We start from the raw sequence: 23,365 nt of genomic DNA on the forward strand, positions 1-23,365 counted from the left end.
CTAGCTGTCCATGACCACATTTTTACCCTGTAGTAGAATTGTGTCCTGTTACATGTCTGTATTGTGATGTAATGTGGTGTGTACCTGAGTTAGCTTCTTACCTTGTTTTTGGGAGGTTGAATACCCAGCAAAACACACAGTTGGCATCAGCGAAGGGGTTGATCTATAGACTTTGTAATGTAATGCATTTCAGTAGATTCTCAGAATGATAATCTCAGTTCCCGTACCCATTCAATTTCAGTTCTTTGACAAGAGCAATCGCAAGGAAGATAGCTGTGGGACCTAATTTTGCTGGACGACATAAGTTTGAACGTGTTCCAGTACCAAGATGAATGCTTTTTCATGGGCGGCTGACATACAAGTCTGCTCATTATGCTTTGCTCCTTTTGGCTCTGCGAATCCCGCACTCATAGTTAGCGAATGCTGTGCGAAAAGATTTAAAGCTCTATGACCTCACAAGCAAAGAGGTCTTTTACCTTACGAACTAGACCCAATTTCTCAGCCTGTGATTCAGTTTGCTCCCATGCATTTTCTTTGTTTGTATAAGATTCAGGTATTCAGGTCTCTCAACGTTGCGATGATGGTCTTTGATCTCAACTTTGTCACAAAAAATGCACTCTGGTGTAAAGATTAATCTAGCAGAACCCCCTGAAGACAATTTACAGGGGGAGCGATGCCACTGTGAGGTTGATGGTTCTGGTTCTGTATCATCTACCAGAAGATGAAGATTGCCTGTAAAGTGCTGATAACAGTTGCGGTGATACCCAACACTTTCCAGGTCATCGGGGAGAGTTGTAGGGATCTGCTCACACACTTATTGCATACGGTATGGGGACTCATGTGACTGGTGGAGACGTCAGTTCCAGATTGTATGAAGCTGTTGTAGTTTTTCTGTAGCAGTTCCTTTGATTTTAGTGAGGGGTGTAAAATGACCATGATCAGACATGATGGCACATGAAGGATGCATGTAGCTGGACAGCATTTGTGGGCTGCAGGACCTACACTCTGTTTTCTTTTGGGCATGCAGGCTTAATGTCTGCTTCCACCAAATCACCATTGACTTATAGGCACCCCGTTATGAAATCTGGACTTTTAAATCTCACGAGATATATCGCATGGATCTAGCGGCACGCAAGCTAGAACAGACCATGCGATATTTCTCGTGCGCTAAGTGTAACCCCTTATTATGAGATAAGAGATGAACCCAGCTTCAGCAACAAACTACTGTAGGTTCTAGCTAGATTTAATATGTTTACTAGCTCGCTAGTAGTACTAACTAGCTACTAGCTGTCCATGACCACATTTTTACCCTGTAGTAGAATTGTGTCCTGTTACATGTCTGTATTGTGATGTAATGTGGTGTGTACCTGAGTTAGCTTCTTACCTTGTTTTTGGGAGGTTGAATACCCAGCAAAACACACAGTTGGCATCAGCGAAGGGGTTGATCTATAGACTTTGGGGGGGATTTTTTCAGGCGATACTATAACAACAAAGACCTACTTCTCCTGTCCAATGAGCGATAATACTGTAATTTTTGTATTTAAAAAAGGAAGTAGTTTATGCACACCTGAGTCTAAATTACTATGGCTTTTGTCGTGTTTCTTCTGCAGACTAAGCCATAGGCTTTTGGTTCTATGAAAGTCTTTATTTTTTTGTATTGAGTGATACACTACTAAAACACTAATATCATATTATATCAGAAGTGTTCTTTGTTTTGTGTTCACAATAGTGATGTCAGTTAGATTTGGTTAGGTTAGATCTATGGAATATTAAATCATCCATCTTTGCTCACTAGATCTGCCTTTCCTACTGTCATTACTGGCAACTAAACCTGTTCAAATTTTGCTTTGGGGAGAGTTCTATAAACCACTTGTGTGTCACTTTTTATTGAAAATGCTTCCACCAGATTTTCACGGCTGCTTTATGAGAAATGCCATTTGAGTGGCGAGTGCGACAACATCGTTGACATCACTGGCACTTGGCCTAAGGAGGATTAACGTTAATAATTAACGTCATTATCGATCATCGATTATCAGATTCGTCATCGTCAATATCGTACCGCTAAACATCACTGACACTGACGTTACTCGGTGTTGACGTTTCAGCTACAAGTGCCTTGTTGTTCGACTTGTCCTGTTTGTTTTTTCTGAGCCGGTTGGCCTTCTGAGGACTAGTTTTCCTTTTTAGCCAGCGATCTATCATGTTTGCAAGCAGCTGTCTACCCACCGAGAAATCAGCAGAGGTGCGTTGATGTCAAGACAGGACTAAGGGACGTGATATTTTTTTCCTTTTTTCCCCATGATGGCGAAGGCTAGGTGAAGCCATGACCCGCCCCTCTCTGCGTCTGATTGGCCTAGTGTCAAACGTTCATCCAATCACATTCGCTTGGCTATCCTGCATCGCTTTCTACAGTGTTTGCTCAGGGTCAGACAGACAGCCGTTTCGCTTGCATAGGTCTGCGCAAACCATTGCGGGATTACTCCCCCTTTATAAATTGAAAATATGCGGGAATTCGGTAAAATGTGCCGGATTCCCACAATCCCGTGCCGAATTTTAAGCCCTGCCCCCTCCTTCCTACTAGACTATGTGGCCTGGTCGCTGTACTAGTGCCTCCTCTGGTCGGTGGGGGCGCCTGTTCAGGGTGAGGGGAAGTATGGAGAATAGCGTGATTCTCCCACGCGCTATGTGCTGCCGGTGAAATTCCTCGCTGTCAGGTGAAAAGAAATGGCTAGCCACTGCACATGTATCGGAGGAGGCATGTGCTAGTCTACAACTCTCCCCAGATCGGCAGATGGGGTGGAGCAATGCCCAGCACAGCAGGGGGAATTGGCCGAGTACAATTGGGGGTCAATTGGGAAAGGGGGGGGGGGGATTGGGGAAGAAGAAGATGATAATAATAATAATAATAATAATAATAATAAATATAGCCGCAAGCGGCGATGCGGGGTCCAAGCTTCCGGTGACTTGGGGGGTATATGTCAGATAGTGCACATTTATTCAGACTTGGTATGTGCACAAGTAAACAAAGTTTGGTTGAGATCCGGTGACCTGACGGTTTCCAAGCAGTACTAGTAGTAGCAGTAGTAGTAATAGTAGTAGTAGTAGTGTTGGTAGTAGTGGGAGTGGTAGCAGTAGTAGCAGCAGAAGTACTAAGAATAGTAGTAGTAGTAGTAGCAGCAGCAGCAGTAGTAGTGGTGGTTGGCTGTTATAGCGCCACCATCTGGTGGATTGGTGTAATTTTTTCCTCTGAGTAGTGGGTGATGTCTTGAAACTATGTGGAAAGGTGGGTGATGTGGGGCGTATGGTTTCTGAGATCCACACACTTTTAGGGCAGGAAAAGAACAAAAGCAAATACACACAAGTTTAGACATTTATCATTTCAAAACGGTTTCACGTATCCAAAATCCTTTAATAATCTTAGGTCTGGGTAGTCCATAGATGACCCAGAAAAAGTTTCGTGTGATTTGGCCAAACGGTCTAGGAGGAGCTCGCAAAAGTAGGTTTTTGATCCAAATCAAAATGGTGGAAAATCTACCAGACAGAAATGGGCGTGGCCTAGTAGGTTAGATGCATGATGCTCCAGGGAAACCAGTAGATGTGGAATTTTGATTCTACAGCTCGTGGTTCAGAAGTTATGGACTGACAAACGTGAAATTGGCTGTTATAGCGCCACCATCTGGTGGATTGGTTTAATTTTTTTACTCTGAGTAGTGGGTGATGTCGTGAACCTGTGTGGAAAGTTTGGGTGATGGGGGGTGTATGGTTTATGAGATCCACACACTTTTAGGGCAGGAAAAGAACAAAAGCAAATACACAAAAGTTTAGACATTTATCATTTCAAAACGCTTTCACATATCCAAAATCCTTTAATAACCTTAGGTCTGGGTAGTCCATAGATGACCCAGAAAAAGTTTCGTGTGATTTGGCCAAACGGTCTAGGAGGAGCTCGCAAAAGTAGGTTTTTGATCAAAATCAAAATGGCGGAAAATCTACCAGACAGAAATGGGCGTGGCCTAGTAGGTTAGATGCATGATGCTCCAGGGAAACCAGTAGATGTGCAATTTTGATTCTACAGCTCGTGGTTCAGAAGTTATGGACTGACAAACGTGAAATTGGCTGTTATAGCGCCACCATCTGGTGGATTGGTTTAATTTTTTTACTCTGAGTAGTGGGTGATGTCGTGAACCTGTGTGGAAAGTTTGGGTGATGGGGGGTGTATGGTTTATGAGATCCACACACTTTTAGGGCAGGAAAAGAACAAAAGCAAATACACAAAAGTTTAGACATTTATAATTTCAAAACAGTTTCACGTATCCAAAACCCTTTAATAACCTTAGGTCGGGGTAGTCCATAGATGACCCAGAAAAAGTTTTGTGTGATTTGGCCAAACGGTCTAGGAGGAGCTCGCAAAAGTAGGTTTTTGATCAAATTCAAAATGGCGGAAAATCTACCACACAGAAATGGGCGTGGCCTAGTAGGTTAGATGCATGATGCTCCAGGGAAACCAGTAGATGTGGAATTTTGATTCTACAGCTCGCAGTTCAGAAGTTATGGACCGACAAACGTGAAATTGGCTGTTATAGCGCCACCATCTGGTGGATTGGTGTAATTTTTTTACTCTGAGTAGTGGGTGATGTCGTGAACCTGTGTGGAAAGTTTGGGTGATGGGGGGTGTATGGTTTCTGAGATCCACACACTTTTAGGGCATGAAAAGAACAAAAGTAAATACACAAAAGTTTAGACATTTATCATTTCAAAACGGTTTCACGTATACAAAATCCTTTAATAACTTTAGGTCGGGTTAGTCCATAGATGTCCCAGAATAATGTCCGTGTGATTTGGTCAAACGGTCTAGGAGGAGTTCGCAAATGTAGGTTTTTGATCAAATTCAAAATGGCGGAAAATCTAGGCACACGCAAATGGGCGTGGCCTATATGGATAGATGCGTATTGATCCAGGGAATACAGCCGAAGTGGAATTTTGATTCTACGCCTCACGGTTCAGAAGATATGGACCATAACGCGAAATGGTCTGTTATAGCGCCACCATCTGGCCGATATGGGTAATTTTTTGTTTCTGAGTAGTGAGGCACATTTACTATCTATGTGCCCAGTCTGGCTATGCTGAGCATTACAGTTTCTGCTGTACATACAGTTTTACCGGAGAAGAAGAATAAAAAAATAATAATAAATATAGCCGCAAGCGGCGATGCGGGGTCCAAGCTTCCGGTGACTTGGGGGGTTTATATCAGATAGTGCACATTTATTCAGACTTGGTATGTGCACAAGTAAACAAAGTTTGGTTGAGATCCGGTGACCTGACGGTTTCCAAACAGTACTAGTAGTAGTAGTAGTAGTAGCAGTAGTAGTAATAGTAGTAGTAGTAGTGTTGGTAGTAGTGGGAGTGGTAGCAGTAGTAGCAGCAGAAGTACTAAGAATAGTAGTAGTAGTAGTAGCAGCAGCAGCAGTAGTAGTGGTGGTTGGCTGTTATAGCGCCACCATCTGGTGGATTGGTGTAATTTTTTCCTCTGAGTAGTGGGTGATGTCTTGAAACTATGTGGAAAGGTGGGTGATGTGGGGCGTATGGTTTCTGAGATCCACACACTTTTAGGGCAGGAAAAGAACAAAAGCAAATAAACACAAGTTTAGACATTTATCATTTCAAAACGGTTTCACGTATCCAAAATCCTTTAATAACTTTAGGTCGGGGTAGTCCATAGATAACCCAGAAAAAGTTTTGTGTGATTTGGCCAAACAGTCTAGGAGGAGCTCGCAAAAGTAGGTTTTTGATAGAATTCAAAATGGCGGAAAATCTAGGCACACACAAATGGGCGTGGCCTATATGGATAGATGCATATTGATCCAAGGAATCCAGGATAAGTGAAATTTTGAGTATAGGACACACGGTTCAGAAGATATGGACCATAAGGCGAAATGGTCTGTTATAGCGCCACTATCTGGTGGATTGGTGTATTTTTTTTTTCCGAGTAGGGGGTGACCTCTTGAACCTATGTGGAAAGTTTAGGTGATGTGGAGGGTATGGTTTCTGAGATCCACACACTTTTAGGGCAGAAAAAGAAGAAAAACAAATAGACAATATAGCCGCAAGCGGCGATGACGGGGTCCAAGCAAGGTCAGTAAGGATGTAGTGGTCAGTAAAGGGTGATGGGGTCAGTCAGGGTGTTGTGGTCACATAAGTACTTGTGACTTGAAGTAGTACATGGATAGAAAGCAGTTTTTGTGTACAATTTCCCTTTAAGTATCTGGACAGAAAGTGGTATTTGGGTAGAACATACTGTAAATACGACAAGTACTTCTCTGGCTCTGCAGATACATATAAGATGGTCTACAAAGTTAAACACAACAGTCTGGATAGCTCACTTGGTAAAACTCATGACTTATGCTAACTAAAGACCATTGCGGCTCAAAGTTCAAACCCCACGTGGGATGAACAACTTTCAACTTCAGACAGGTAAGTCAGTAACAGTAATTAAAATCCCACATGTTGCCTCCTTATTTTGCGGTGTTTCATGAACTTTTTCAATATCTTGGAAATGTTAGCTCGAGATGGCTGCGTTCAAGAACGTGTTTTGCAACAGGAGAGGTTAGTTCTTGTCTCATGATGGAGCTTTTGTGTTCTGAAATCAGAATTTTCAGTTGTCATTGTGTCTTTCCCACACACACATCAAACCATAGGGCGTAGTGGCGTCCACTAGAGAAGGTTGATGGGTTTTATCCCTGAAATTGCTTTTGGTGACTATAGCATGGCAGCTTGTTATGCAGTCCATTTACCATTAAGGACATTTTTGTATTACACACATAATGCACCACTTTCCATTAAAAGTCTGCCCTGAATGGAGGTGTTTGAACTAATTGGTGTGGGTTGTGCTGTTACAATGAGCACATGAGTGACAAGGATAATTCAGATTGAATTCTCTTTTTGGACCTTTCCCATCTGAAGACACAGTAATGTATTGGAATGTTTTTCCTCTCATATATCTGAAAGAAGGCTCCCAGCAAACACAATTACATCATGATGATGTTCTGATATCATCTTTCAGTGACGTCCAGGACTAGGTCAAATCACAGCCGATTTGGGGATCATTTAGACATCTACACAGGAATGTCAAGATGACGTCAAAATATGACGTTACCATGAATAGGCATATTCAGTTATTCTGCTATGTACACAGTGTGTATTCAGCAGCTTTATACATAATTATATCCAGATTAACCTTTATTCTACATTTTCAAAAATAAAAAAGTTACCTGGCTGTGGTTTGAACCCAGGACCTCCAGCTTTGGTGTCTGCTACTTTACCCCTAGACCATCCTTCCACAGCAATGACAAGGCACGGATGTAACCTTATTATGGCATAAACTTGTTTTTATTAAAACGTGGGTGTCAAGTCTTTGTGGATCGGGCATTACTGTGTGACATCTAAACCAACTATGTATTATGCTACAGCAGATGCAGAACTCCAAAACACATTAACCCCACCCAAAATGCTACATTCCAACTTCCAGTAGTAGTAGTAGTAGTAGTAGTAGTAGTAGTAGTAATAATAGTAGCAGAAGTAGTAATAGTAGTAGTAGTAGTGTTGGTAGTAGTGGGAGTGGTAGCAGTAGTAGCAGCAGTAGTTGTAATTGACCGGTTAATGAGTTGTGGGCAATTTAGTGTTGGCGTGTGTTTCATTAAAAGTTTCGAGATTTATCATTTCAAAACGGTTTCACGTATCCAAAATCCTTTAATAACTTTAGGTCGGGGTAGTCTATAGATGACCCAGAAAAAGTTTCGTGTGATTTGGCCAAACGGTCTAAGAGGAGCTCGCAAAAGTAGGTTTTTGATCAAATTCAAAATGGCGGAAAATCTAACAGACAGAAATGGGCGTGGCCTAGTAGGTTAGATGCATGATGCTCCAGGGAAACCGGTAGATGTGGAATTTTGATTCTACGGCTCGTGGTTCAGAAGTTATTGACCGACAAACGTGAAATTGGCTGTTATAGCGCCACCGTCTGGTGGATTGGTGTAATTTTTTTACTCTGAGTAGTGGGCGGATGTCGTGAACCTGTGTGGAAAGTTTGGGTGATGGGGGGTGTATGGTTTCTGACATCCACACACTTTTAGGGCAGGAAAAGAACAAAAGCAAATACACAAAAGTTTAGACATTTATAATTTCAAAACGGTTTCACGTATCCAAAATCCTTTAATAACTTTGGGTCGGGGTAGTCCATAGATGACCCAGAATAATTCCAATGTGATTTGGCCAAACGGTCTAGGAGGAGTTCGCAAAAGTAGGTTTTTGATAAAATTCAAAATGGCGGAAAATCTAGGCACACGCAAATGGGCGGGGCCTAGATGGATAGATGCGTATTGATCCAAGGAATCCCTGAGAAGTGAAATTTTTAGTATAGGACACACGGTTCAGAAGATATGGACCATAACGTGAAATGGTCTGTTATAACGCCACCATCTGGCCGATATGGGTCATTTTTTGTTTCTGAGTAGTGAGGCACATTTACAATCTATGTGCCCAGTCTGGCTACGCTGAGCATTACAGTTTCTGCTGTACATACAGTTTTACCGGAGAAGAAGAAGAAAAAAAAATAATCGGAACAGATACAATAGGGATCCACGCACTTCGTGCTTGGACCCCTAATAATCAGAACAGATACAATAGGGATCCACGCACTTCGTGCTTGGACCCCTAATAATAATAATAATAATAATAATAATTTTGGAAAACCTAACTATTTAGCACGGAGCAAAATGATAAATGATGATTACTGATATTTTGTGCTGATATGTATCGTGAATTGGTATGAATTTGACCATTTTCATGCTGAGAAATTCAAAAACATTACAAATATTCTGTACATACAGTATTATTTTGGTCAGGGTGGAAAAGCCCCTGAAACACCATTTAGACTATCATGGGACACTTATTATGATTTGTAGACACTTAAAACTAAGAATAACTCATAACACTAAACCTCATACTCATGCTAAATACTATAGAATGTCATATCAATTCATGTTAAGGGCTTCCTATATAGACAACCAGTGTAGTACTGATCAATTCTACAGTAATAGCCTGATCAATCCAACTGTATTATACCATAGACCAGAGATGGGGACTTGGACTTGAGTCGCACTTAAGTCACACACACAGTGACTTGAGACTTTACTTGAGACTCGTCCTCAAAGACTTGAGACTTGCCTTGGACTTGAAGGTTTGGGACTTGTGAACAATCTTAATTTTTAGGGGTCCAAGCACGAAGTGCGTGGATCCCTATTGTAATTGTTCCGTTTATTAGACGAAGTGCGTGGATCCCTATTGTATCTGTTCTGATTTTTTTTTTTTTATTCTTCTTCTCCGGTAAAACTGTATGTACAGCAGAAACTGTAATGCTCAGCATAGCCAGACTGGGCACATAGATTGTAAATGTGCCTCACTACTCAGAAACAAAAAATGACCCATATCGGCCAGATGGTGGCGCTATAACAGACCATTTCGCGTTATGGTCCATATCTTCTGAACCGTGAGGCGTAGAATCAAAATTCCACTTCGGCTGTATTCCCTGGATCAATACGCATCTATCCATATAGGTCACGCCCATTTGCGTGTGCCTAGATTTTCCGCCATTTTGAATTTGATCAAAAACCTAATTTTGCGAACTCCTCCTAGACCGTTTGGCCAAATCACACGGAAATTCTTCTGGGACATCTATGGACTAACCCGACCTAAAGTTATTAAAGGATTTTGGATACGTGAAACCATTTTGAAATTATAAATGTCTAAACTTTTGTGTATTTACTTTTGTTCTTTTCCTGCCCTAAAAGTGTGTGGATCTCAGAAACCATACACCCCCCATCACCCAAACTTTCCACACAGGTTCACGACATCACCCACTACTCAGAGTAAAAAAATTACACCAATCCACCAGATGGTGGCGCTATAACAGCCAATTTCACGTTTGTCGGTCCATAACTTCTGAACCACGAGTTGTAGAATCAAAATTCCACATCTACTGGTTTCCCTGGAGGATCATGCATTTAACTCATTGAGTGCCAGCCACTTTTGGAAAACGGATGCTCCCAGTGCCAGCCCTTTCAGAGCGTTTTCAGTGATTTCTCGAGGCCCACAGAATATTGTGTGATATTACTATGTAAACACCGAACACGCCCAAAGAACGATGAGACTCTATTGTATCATCAGCAAAAAAAAGTTTATTGATATCATTTTCCGTTCTTTAGTTATCAGCAGTAGAAGATAGGTTGTTTTCACCAAAAACAGACGTTTCAAACTAGAAGCTGAGATAATGAGCCTTTTGTGAAATGAAGCATTTCAAGCACATCACTGACTCTGAAGCTAATATTTTCTGATGTAGTGACGTGGTGTAGTTGTGTGGTGCCCTGCGTGCCCCACCCCCATCAACTGCAAACTCCTCCTCTGTGGGAGTGTCTCTGGTGGCTCTGCTCGAATCTCTGCTACCTGCGTCAGGCGACGAATCTCTGCATGGAGCTGGGATAAACTCATCCCCACACTAACACACAGCTTGCATGCTGGAGCTGGGAGAAACTCACCCCCACACTAACACACAGCCTGCATGCCGGCGGAGCTGGGAGAAACTCATCCCCACACCACACTAACACACAGCCTAACATGCACCCAGCGTCTATTTTCGGAGCGCTCCGCCATTTTTGTGTGCCGGCTCCCAGCGCGACACCGAAAAGCCAAACCGGACTGCTGAGAATGGTTTGGCTTTTCAGTGTCGGGTGCTGCTTTTCTGGCGGCTAATCGTGTGGAGAAACTATGCAGCAGAGACAGAGGGGCTAAGTTGTGGGAGCGGATTGGCTGCTGTTCGCAGCTAACGTTAGCTCCAGCCAGAGCAATCTATACGGCTCTGGCTCCAGCATGCATCGGTTTCCGTTTCATCACGGGGCTTCTTCTGCTGTTTTTCCTCACCTTTCTCTAATCTGGAGAGCACTGTCGCCACCTAATGGGTCCGTAAAATAGCTTATACACCTTCAACACCCACCATATTTTTACAGGAGATGCATCAGGCTTTGATCCACGTCCCACCGTCAAAAAACGCAATTGACGTCTTTAGACGTCATTGGCACTCAATGAGTTAACCTACTAGGCCACGCCCATTTATGTCTGGTAGATTTTCCGCCATTTTGAATTTGATCAAAAACCTACTTTTGCGAGCTCCTCCTAGACCGTTTGGCCAAATCACACGAAACTTTTTCTGGGTCATCTATGGACTACCCCGACCTAAAGTTATTAAAGGATTTTGGATACGTGAAACCGTTTTGAAATGATAAATCTCGAAACTTTTAATGAAACACACGCCAACACTAAATTGCCCACAACTCATTAACCGGTCAATTACAACCAGTGTTGGGAAGTAACGAGTTACTAGTTACTCGTTACTGTAATAATATTACTTTTTCCAAGTAACGAGTAGTGTAACGAATTACTATAGAATATAAGTAATAATATTACAGTTACTTCAAGATAAACGAGCTCGTTACGTTAGTCGTTACATCTTTTGTTGAGTCCATTCTGTGATGCCACTGCGCTGCAAAACGACACGCAGTCGGCATTCACTGATCACAACACAAGCAGCATGGCTTTTAACGCTCCCAAAACAAGGTGACGTCACCGCAGAGCACTTCAGAGCACCCTCTCTGCCCTGCTGACTGAGCCGAGGAGGAAAATCCGTGGCTGGATACATTCCCATGACTTTGTTTTTGTCGGGAAGAAAGGTGACACAATTGAACATCAAAGTCAAATGTAAACGGTGTCCAGGACAGGTAGGCTACTAACACTCTTTCCACTGTGAAAAACACGAGCTCAAACTTCCTAACGTTAACGTTACGAGACGAGAGGACAGCACAACAGAAACCGTAAAACTGTTAAAATACAGAGATAACGTAAAAACTCACAAGTTGGTGGACATCAAACATTGCTGTTATTATTGTCAGGTTAATGTTATTGCAGAGCTAACGTTATTTGTGACACAAACTTGTTAAGCAAAGATGTAGCCTATACGTATTGAGTTTGCAAAAGATTGCATCTTGTCAGTCATCACTTTGAGCCAGGTGTGCTCTTCATCAAGCATCTCTGTAGGAAGCTGTGCTCTGGCAAAGCGATTAGTTTAAATGGAACGGCACATAATAGACCTAGTTCACACATTCGCACCGCAAAGTCTGCATTTTGATGAGAAAAACGCCATGGGCCTTTTTCACAACGGCCATTTGTGTCTAGAAGACAGAGTAGGCTATACACAGGTGCAACCAACTAACTAATTAAGGCTCCAGCACTGGAACACCTAAATGGACTGGAAGTTGGAAGCCCTAATTAACATCTTGGTGCACCTGTGTTACCTCCTGCCTTTTAGACACAAAATCGCTGCAGTGAAAAAGGCCTATTGCCATTTGTGTGGAATGTAACGGAAAAGTAATATAACGAGTATCTAACGAATTACTTTTGGCATGGAGTAATAAGTAAAGTAATAATATTACTTTTGAAAATAGTAACGAGTAATATGTAATATATTACTTTTTTAGTAATGAGTGCCCAACACTGATTACAACTACTGCTGCTACTACTGCTACCACTCCCACTACTACCAACACTACTACTACTACTATTACTACTTCTGCTACTATTACTACTACTACTACTACTACTGGAAGTTGGAATGTAGCATTTTGGGTGGGGTTAATGTGTTTTGGGGTTCTGCATCTCCTGTAGCATAATACATAGTTGGTTTAGATGTCACACAGTAATGCCCGATCCACAAAGACTTGACACCCACGTTTGAATAAAAACAAGTTTATGCCATAATAAGGTTACATCCATGCCTTGTCATTGCTGTGGAAGGATGGTGTAGGGGTAGAGTAGCAGACACCAAAGCTGGAGGTCCTGGGTTCAAACCACGGCCAGGTAACTGTTTTATTTTTTGAAAATGTAGAATAAAGGTTAATCTGGATATAATTATGTATAACGCTGCTGAATACACACTGTGTACATAGCAGAATAACTGAATATGCCTATTTATGGTAACGTCATATTTCGACGTCATCTTGACATTCCTGTGTAGATGTCTAAATGATCCCCAAATCGGCTGTGATTTGGCCTAGTCCTGGACGTCACTGAAAGATGATATCAGAACATCATGATGATGTAATTGTGTTTGCTGGGAGCCTTCTTTCAGATATATGAAAGGAAAAACATTCCAATACATTATTGTGTCTTCAGGTGTGAAAGGTCCAAAAAGAGAATTAAATCTGAATTATCCTTGTCACTCATGTGCTCATTGTAACAGCACAACCCACACCAATTAGTTCAAACACCTCCATTCAGGGCAGACTTTTAATGTAAAGTGGTGCATTATGTGTGTAATACAAAAATGTCCTTAATGGTAAATGGACTGCATAACAAGCTGCCATGCATGGTGCTGGCTATAGTCACCCAAAGCAATGTCAGGGATAAAACCCATCAACCTTCTGTAGTGGACGCCACTACGCCCTATGGTTTGATGTGTGTGTGGGAAAGACACAATGACAACTGAAAATTCTGATTTCAGAACACAAAAGCTCCATCATGAGACAAGAACTAACCTCTCCTGTTGCAAAACACGTTCTTGAACAGAGCCACGTAATCTCCAGCTAACATTTCCAAGATATTGTAAAAGTTCATGAGACAACGCAAAATAAGGAGGCAACATGTGGGGTTTTAATTACTGTTACTGACTTAACTGTCTGAAGTTGAAAATTGTTCATCCCACGTGGGGTTTGAACTTTGAGCCGCAATGGTCTTTACTTAGCATAAGTCATGAGCTTTACCAAGTGAGCTATCCAGACTGTTGTATTTAACTTTGTAGACCATATTATATGTATCTGCAGAGCCAGAGAAGTACTTGTCGTATTGACAGTATGTTCTACCCAAATATCACTTCCTGTCCAGATACTTAAAGGAATATTGTACACAAAAACTGCTTTCTATCCAAGTACTACTTCAAGTCACAAGTACTTATGTGACCACAACACCCTGACTGACCCCATCACCCTTACTGACCACTACACCCTTACTGACCATGCTTGGACCCCGTCATCGCCGCTTGCGGCTATATTTAGGGGTCCAAGCACGAAGTGCGTGGATCCCTATTGTATCTGTTCCGTTTATTATTATTTTTATTCTCCGCTAAAACAGTATGCACGTCAAAAACCGTAGGTGCCACCGTTGCCAGACCTTGCACATAGGTTGGAAATGTGCCCCACTACTCAGAGACAAAAAAATAGCCATATTGGCCAGATGGTGGCGCTATAACAGCCGACTGCACGTATTGGGCCATAACTGCTGAACCGTGAGGCGTAGAATCAAAATTCCACATCTGCTGGATTCCCTGGATCAATACGCATCTATCCATATAGACCACGCCCATTTAAGTCTGCTAGATTTTCCGCCATCTTGGACTTTCTCAATAACCTATTTTTGCTATCTCCTCCCAGGCCATTTGCCCGAATGAGCCCAAACTTTTCATTTAGATACGTGAAACCGTTTTGAAATGATAAATGGTTAAACTTTTGACGACACATGCTCTCACACTAAACACACACAAACACACACACACACACACAAACAAACAAACAAACACCTTTCCACATAGTTTCAAGACATCACCCACTACTCAGAAGAAAAAAATACACCAGATGGTAGTGCTATAACAGCCAACCACCACTACTACTACTGCTGCTGCTGGTACTACTATTCTTAGTACTTCTGCTGCTACTACTGCTACTATTAGTACTAGGCCTACTACTGCTACTACTACCACCACCACCACCACCACCACCACTACTGCTACTATTACTTGACTGACCACAACACCCTGACTGACCACAACGCCGTGACTGACCACAACCCCCTGGCTGACCACAACGCCCTTAGTGACCACAACACCCTGACTGACCCCAACACGCTTACTGACCACTACAACCTTACTGACCATGCTTGGACCCCGCATCGCCGCTTGCGGCTATATTTCTTTATTTATTATTATAATTTTTTGGTGGTGCATTAACATTAAGGAAATGTCTACTAATGCCATCTCTAATCATTGCTGCTACTGTATTCTAATAGATAAGGAGTGAGGATAATATAGTACCGTAAATTCCGGACTATAAGCCGCACCGGTGTATAAGCCGCACCTGCAAAGTTGACTATTTTTTTCTTATATAAGCCGCACCGGACTATAAGCCGCGGGTGTTTTAATGGTTTTTTTTTATTTTTTTTTATTGTGTTTTAATGTTTAATTACCATATGTAAGGGTTCATGCACAGAGGGGATTGTCGGGAAAGAGATGGCTGTTTGAGGAAGCTCCCATTTATTAACATTTCAACAAAACAACATAACACAACACCACCTGTGTTGTTATTTACAGTGCACACAGTGTCATACAGTGTCATACAGTGTGGTGAAAAGAGGGCAAGAGAGGAAATTAAAACAGAAGTGGATTTATAGTTAGAAAGAGTGCTAAAAAAGAGAGATTATTATTATTATTATTTATTTTTTTTGAAAAAATCCATAGATAAGCCGCACCGTTATATAAGCTGCAGGGGCCAAAAAAGGCCAAAAAACGGGAAAAAAGGTGCGGCTTATAGTCCGGAATTTACGGTACATGCTTTGAATTCCTTAGTTTTATCTGTGCAGTGTTCTAAGCAGACCGGATGGCATGCAGCAGATGATAGAACGCTCATCCATAGAGACTTGAGACTTGACTTGTACTTGCCCCTCAAAGACTTGACACTTGACTTGTGACCAAAGACTTGACACTTGGACTTGCAAAAAATGACTTGTGAGCATCTCTGCCATAGACAGGCCAACCCTTGTGGGGAATTCTCCTTTTGAACCAGTAGGGGGAGTAAAAGACTACCTTACAGTGTTAGAACACTGATCGAGAAACCACACACACACACACACACACACACACACACACACACACACACACACACACGCACACACACCCACCCACCCACCCTACCTCTGCCCTACGAAGACTCTGTCTGGCCACCTCCATCTTGGTCTCCAGCTCACTGTTGTTTTGCTCCGAGGTCTCCTGGGTCCCATATTCCTCCAGGGCCTAAAAAGGTCACGAACAAAAAAAAGGGAACCAACCACCTCACATTAACCACGGCTATACTGTATGAAAGTATTTATGAACACTGACAGCGAAATTGAGGATGCAAAATGTAACGACTGAAAATAGGACAGACACTGTAAAACAATAACGCACGCCATTAATTGAAAACATTTTATTGAGCCAGAACAAAGAGAAGTAGTGACTCATTTCCTGGTTACGGGGAACAGACCGTTTCATCCTGGTTTACTGGAAAATACTTATCAGTGAGTTTGGCAACAACTGGTGCTTTTAGTGTTTATATTTCACAATAAAACATCAGGGAAGGTGAGGTGGGGGGGGGGGGGACAACGGTCAACTCTTACCCTGTTATGAGTCACTATCATTTCCAGGGGCGGACTGGGATCATAATTCAGGCCAGGCCGATACGGGCGGACGCGCGTGCCGGCGTCCAAAGGGCGGCGGCGAAAAATTTGGGCCGTTTGAAGCTCAATTTGGGCCGTTTGAAGCCAGATTTGGGCCGTTTGAAGCCCGATTTGGGCCGTTTGAAGCCCAATTTGGGCCAAGTCCAATTTTACTATGAGATGCACCCAATTTAAACCTGAATAAAGTAATAAAACCACTAATAAACCAGTAGGCGGCGCCTGGCCTGCTGTTCAGTGAGTGGCATTTGCCCGATTATGCAGTCCGCCCCTGATCATTTCCCTCTCACACGTGGCGCTTCTTGGTAGACTGGATGATTTCCAGGTTGAGTGGCAAAATTAGTGGCCCTAAATTTGGCTTCTCTGCCAGTGTGGCCACATTTTGCCCCTCAGTTTGTGTTGTTTTGCCAGTAGACAAGGAAGTTATTGTGGGGGAACTGTGCTTCATAAATGATAAGTACACTGATTTACAGCCTGGCATGTTCCATGTAGAACGTAGGCTTGTGGTTTGAGGTAAGATCACAAGTGTGATCTTACAGATTGACAGATTTGATTGACAGATTTGTAGCTCCGTTTCTGTAGTTCCTCTCATCCTTTGGTTGAAATGTTTAAAGCTGCATTCAGCGATGTTTTTGTGTTCAACTACCGGTAAGTGTTAAATGGATCTATATTCTGACAGCAATCACTGAAATAGAGTGTTTGGTCAGTGACTTGAAACCCCCAACCCCCCGCTGTCCTCTATCTCTCTCCTGTAGTCCTGCAGGCAATGGCGGACGTATCTCCGCTCACAACAGTGAGTTACATATAGTCCTTATAGTCCATATAGCACAGACCTTCTGTTTCTCAGAAAATGTCAACTTTTCTCTGATTGGATAGTTTGAGGTCGCCGCCAATTTTGATCCAATCAGAAAAAAGTTGACATTTTCTGAGAAACGGAAGGTCCAATCGCGATGCCTCCAAAGAACTATTATGTATTTTTTCACCCCGAATCCAATGCCGCCATCCGCGGAGATACGTCCGCCATGCCTGCAGGACTACAGGAGAGAGATAGAGGAGAGCGGGGGGTTGGGGGTTTCAAGTCACTGACCAAACATGCTATTTCAATGATTGCTGTCAGAATATAGAGCCATTTAACACTTATTTTAACACAAAAACATCACTGAATGCAGCTTTAAAAGCCACTGAGCCAGTGAGAGGCAAATAATCCACAATCATTCAAACACCAGTTATTTTCATCCCTGGTATGAAATCAAGGTGAAGACACTGCCATGGCAAACCCATTTTTGCCACATCAAGTGATCTCTGAGAAGCAATAACCACTTAGAAGCAAACATCTGCTGTTCATTGCTCAGTATTTAACAAGTGATTATTGCACTGATGATCATTAAAACTGGTTATTACAATTAAATGATGTTGCAGCCAAAGCTCTTTAAACAATATCAATAATAACTTTATAGTGAGCTTTACATTCATGCCAGTAATTTTGTCAGCAAGTGTCACGTGTTTAAAATGGTGGATAGTTTGCTGACTAAAACTCTCCTCGCTGAAAAATGCCTCACACTAACATTGAGTGGATAATGCATTAAGTAAGTGGAACAAGGTGATATAAACTATCCGTGAGGAGCATCATGCTGGGCATTGTAAGGGCAGAGATACGTTTTTTTTACGCATGATGGCTTCCTCGCGTATCTTGCACAGCATACGCACGTGATGAATGCATAGCCAAAAGCAAGTATGTCTCTGGCCTAAGATGCTGCTCTGCATACTGCTGATGTTCTGCTGGTTATGTAGTCATATCCAGGTCTTGGTTATTGCTGGTCCTCAAACTTGGTCCCTGCTGGCCAACGAACACTCTCTCTGACTGTCAGCAAATCAAATCAAATCAAAACAACAGCTCTGTATGAAGCAGGCTCCTGATTGGCTCTCTGTTACCTTGATCTACACAATGCGCTACCATGGTTACTGTAACTAGCCTAATGTTAGTTGAAACTATGCCGATAGTTGTCGGTGAAGTTACTTCACGCTATCATGTGGCAACACAGCAGGTGTGAGACAAAGGCAAAACAATCCATTGTATTAAATATCCACAAAAATACAGAAAAAAACTATTTTGTGAACATGGTGCTGTGTCTAATAAAGTGGGTGCTGGGTGTACACAGGATTTGGTGAATGCCTCTCAGTTTCTTTGGTTCTTCTCACCCTCTGGGTGTGGATGACGCTCTTGTATTCTCGTGCCACTCGGCTTGCCCACTTCCTCGCCTCCTTATCCAGGCTGTGCTCCTCCGCTGTCCCACACTCTTTCTGCAGCTGCACCACCTACACAGAGAGAGAGATAGAAGAGAGCAGATGAGGAAGAGGAGCAGAGCAACAGCATCACCATATTCTAACCAACGTTGCACTGCAAGTTCCAATATATATGGGTCTGATTTTGGCCTGTTACGGAAAATGAGTGTATGGGAAGAACTTACCCTGAATTGATTCTAATTAAAAATTTTGATCAGACTCCACCTAAGTATGTGGAATATGAATATGTATTTGGAGGGCTGACACCTGTGGACATGGCAGTAGAGTTTGACAGGTAAAAGCTGCCTTCACATGATGAGCGATCTTCTCTTCTCTCACCGCAAGATAGAGCAGAGAAAGGTCAGCGAAAGAAAGAAGCCCTCGCTCTTTGATTCAGAAGGACTGACACCAAAACCTGAGTGACACTAAGGCCATGTCTACATTGCACCTCACTTGCATCCATTGTCCACACTACCACTACTCCTTCGCCTGCCTGATGCCTTCCCCCCTTCCCCGACCTCATCATCACCACTGACCCCTATCCTCCCCTCCCCTCCTCTCTTCCCGGTCGATGCCACCAATGCGGACACATGATCCCTCAGATCACCCTCGTGGAACTGCTGATCACTTTCCCCCTGATCACTTTTCCCTGTCGTCACTCTGGCCCATCTACCCACTACTCCCTCGCCTGCCTGACGTCCTTCCCCTGGCCTCATCATCACCACCGACCGCTATCCTCCCCTCCTCTCCTCTCGGTCGATGTCACCAATACAGACTCATGGATCCCTCAGATCACCCTCGTGGAACTCCCAATCTTTTTACCCCTTTTTCACCTAGCTAATTAGCTAGTATTCCCTGAACTTACGAACACTTAAAGACTACATTTTCTATTTCTTTTTGGACTCTACTTTTTACATTTTCAACTCTCTTCCCTGATCTGAACATTTTCGTATTCCTTTGTTGGACTCCTATTTACATTTTCAATTTTCTGTTCTTTTGTAAATTTTTATTTCTATAATCTGAAACTCTGTAAATGGTTTAGCCCGGCATCTTCTCGGCCTGTCCCGGAGGGGGGTCCCCAGATGGGGTCCATAGCTGGGCCCCTACAGTACATCGGCCCTCACAAGGTTCCTCCTCAGCCAACAAGTCACTGAGGCAATCCATGTGGTGGAAAGGTTTCCTTGCGGCGCTAAACCCGGCCTTAACCATTTAACCACACCTTTTAGGCGTAGAATTATTCACAACTGTGGTCATTGGTGAACTGCAGTTACACAATGACATTCTTCCTTACGAAGCTCCGATCCACTCGATCCAGTCCGGGTTGCGGCTGCATGCTGTCATCTCTTCATGCCAATTTGGATATCTCAGCACATCACAGATCATAGCCTGAATAAAACAATTCAACCTACAGCCAGGCAAACACAGATCTGTTCAGCAGGGCTGATGGTCTCCCTGTAGCCTACAATATAGAACGTTAACTATCGGTGACATTCCTGATACCATCCAATTCCATGATCTATATGTTGTAAACACATAACTTTCACAATAGTGAACAAGCACCCCCACTCGGCTCATTCAGGGCAGGTAGTTTTATAACTTGTAGGCTACCTGCTGCTCCTGCACATCACAGCACAGGCTAAATGATGCGACATAAATATACATTATGTAAAGTCATGGCATAAATGTGTTTTTGTTGAAAAAGTACGAGTCAAGTAAGCTAAGTCTTGTTGGAGCGGACATCACAGTACAACGGTGTTACGGTTGTCACTCGACTATAACACGTTGTATTTTGCGACGGATATATATAGGGCCTGGATTACATGTATGTTTCACATAGGGTTGTGTTTTGATTTTTAAGTTTTATTTTGTCCAAAATTTAAATGTTCTAGAATTGCATGTTGTGTTAACATAAATATTATTTCTATCTACCACTTAGCCTACTTAGGCTGATTTGGTTGCTTTTTCTTGTTGAAATGTATTATGCCTCAAATGGCTGTGTGTGGCATTTGGTAGGGGAGTCGGCGCACTGAATAAGGCCTGGTTTTGAAAAGCGCTAAGCGCTAAATTAACGCCAGTCGTGAAGATAGCGTTTAAGGCCGAAACGCCCATTCTGGCCTATTCTGGCACTGCGCCACGCCTCTTCGGCGTAAAGCGCATTTGGAGGCCTAAAAACATGATGCTATCTTCCCGAGTGAGGCGCAAAGCATGTTTTTTTTTGCGTTTAACGCCAGTTAAGGCCAGGGGGAAGATAGAGCCCTTGATGTTCTCTGATATTAGGTAGAAAAGATTCTGCATCTGCGCATATTATCGGTATCGGCAATCGGCCAAAATAGTTGGAAAATATCAGCATAAAAAATTGTGCATCCCCAATTCAGATTTCTCTTCAAAGTTAAAGAATAAACCAGGTCGAAACCTGGCATACGGCCGGTGCATGGGATCGTCACCCCTGTATATCCATACACATTTTAACAATCAACAGAACACATATAAGCCGTCGTCTGATTTTCCACCTTTTTTCCCTGTTTGTGTTTATAAATAAATATCTGCTTCGATACTCGATACAGATACGATACTCGATACCTAATGGATAAGAAACAGAATGTCCACAAGGTTGATCACATTCACAAATTCAAGGTTTAGTAACACCCTTAACAGTCACTGTGGGATTGAAGGACACCTTTTGAAATGTGTCTCTCTGGTGTTAGAAGACCACCATATTAACTGAATGTTTCTGTGTTAGAAGAATAATGCCATATTAACTGAATGTCTCTCTGTGATAGAACAACGCCATAATGTAGGCCAGTGGTTCCCAAATGGTGTGGGATTTTGCATTATTGCAATTGCAAATATAGCCTAAAACTATACAAAAAGTGGGTGTCTTGCTGCTTTGATGTAGTAATTTTGCAAAGTTTTAAATTAATTCCTAGAGTAATATATTTTGTCAAATTGTATTTGACATTAGTAAATCAAAAAGCATTTAGAGTGATAAGAGTAATAGAGGCTATTTTGCACTGATAGAGTTAGGCTATATAGGTGTGCCTTGAGATTTTGTCGTGCCATTTGGTGTGCCATGGGCACAAAAAGTTTGGAAATTACTGATGTAGGCTATCTCTATGTATCTCTTAATACAATATTTTTCTTTACACTCTTTACAAATTATATCCATGTAAATTGCACTCTTCAGTCTTCACAACAACCTGTGATATCAGTCAATGTTTGAGACAGGTCCTTTGCCTGTCTCATTGAAAACAGAATAGAAAAATATAAACTGCAGCACTGGCACAGCACACTATAGACCAGTGGTTCCCAACCTTTTTTGTCTTATTTACCCCTTGAGCTGTTTTTCCATGACAATAGTACCCCTCACTCATGCGTGTTGATGATTACATACAAGTAAATCTATACAAAATATATGTTTCACTGAACTGCCGGTGTTTGGGCTTTTTAGTTTTTTTTTGTTGCCATTATCAGTAGCAGAAAGTGTAGCAGTTGACACTTGCCAGCAGAACTAGTTGCGGCACACACATCACATTTTAACAATGGGCTTATGAAATAACTTGGAATATATATATATTTATTTATCATTTTGGAGGTAAATTGTATTCCCCAATCATTCTAAGTACCCCCTGCAAGCTGCTCAAGTACCCCTAGGGGTACACGTACCCCTGGTTGGGAATCACTGCATAGACTATGTAAAATGGCTCAGACTGAAAAGTTATTAGTGTGTCTGTCAGTAACACACGATAACATAGGGTAACCCAGGTTATTTATTTTGTTGTGACACATTACAGATGTCACGCTTTCCCGACGGTTCCTGAACGCGTCATGTGCAGGAGGGAGGCGATATTTTTTTGGGGATGATGGCGAAGGCTATGCGAAGGCATAGCCCGCCCCTCTCTGCCTCTGATTGGCCTAGCGTCAAACTTCCATCCAAACATGATCCAAACATTCGCTTGGCTATCCTGCATTACATCTCTTTCTACACTGTGGTCAGACTGTCAGCAGTTATGCTTGCTAGTTCCCTGTAAATAACCCTGTTTTATATCACCCTTGATCAATTCTCTGTCTATAGGCTACACGATTTCACGATTAACACGATTTCAGACGGCAGCCCGTCTTTATTGTCACACGAACACACTACAACACATGCATGCGGCCACTACACACACTCATGCTGACGGTGGCCGGTGAAATATGTCCTCTGCATTTGACCCATCCAGGCTTGTCCTTTCCTCCAGGGGGCAGGCCAGGAGCAGTGGTCGCTAACTCTTTCCAGCGCCCGGGGACCTTCATTGGACCATCATTGGACCAACTTCAGATGTTGTCGTCACTGGTCGGATGACGATCTTCTGCATGTTTTTAGTGGGGGGTTATGTACGGAGGAACCCCCTGGGGGGTACGGGGAGAACATGCAAACTCCACACAGAAAGGCCCTTTCGACAAGATAGCCCACCTGGGCAGTAGGCACTGAAGATATGGGGGGGGGTCACAACTCCAGCGCCGACAG

General features: G+C 42.6%; 1 protein-coding gene across 1 annotated transcript in view; it reads right to left on the reverse strand.

The window, feature by feature from the left end:
- The window catches only part of LOC310788322 (F-BAR and double SH3 domains protein 2-like), a 142,894-nt gene that overhangs the window by 26,266 nt on the left and 93,263 nt on the right, over positions 1 to 23,365 (reverse strand). Inside the window, exons 10-11 of the mRNA XM_083649893.1 lie at positions 18,775 to 18,891; positions 16,058 to 16,156 (exon numbers count right to left, since the gene is read on the reverse strand). Of these exons, the coding sequence (XP_083506019.1) occupies positions 16,058 to 16,156; positions 18,775 to 18,891 (216 nt within the window). The remainder of the gene's footprint in view (positions 1 to 16,057; positions 16,157 to 18,774; positions 18,892 to 23,365) is intronic.

Source organism: Poromitra crassiceps (genome assembly GCF_964638095.1).
Source record: "Poromitra crassiceps genome assembly, chromosome: 1".
NCBI classification, from domain to species: Eukaryota; Metazoa; Chordata; class Actinopteri; order Beryciformes; family Melamphaidae; genus Poromitra; species Poromitra crassiceps.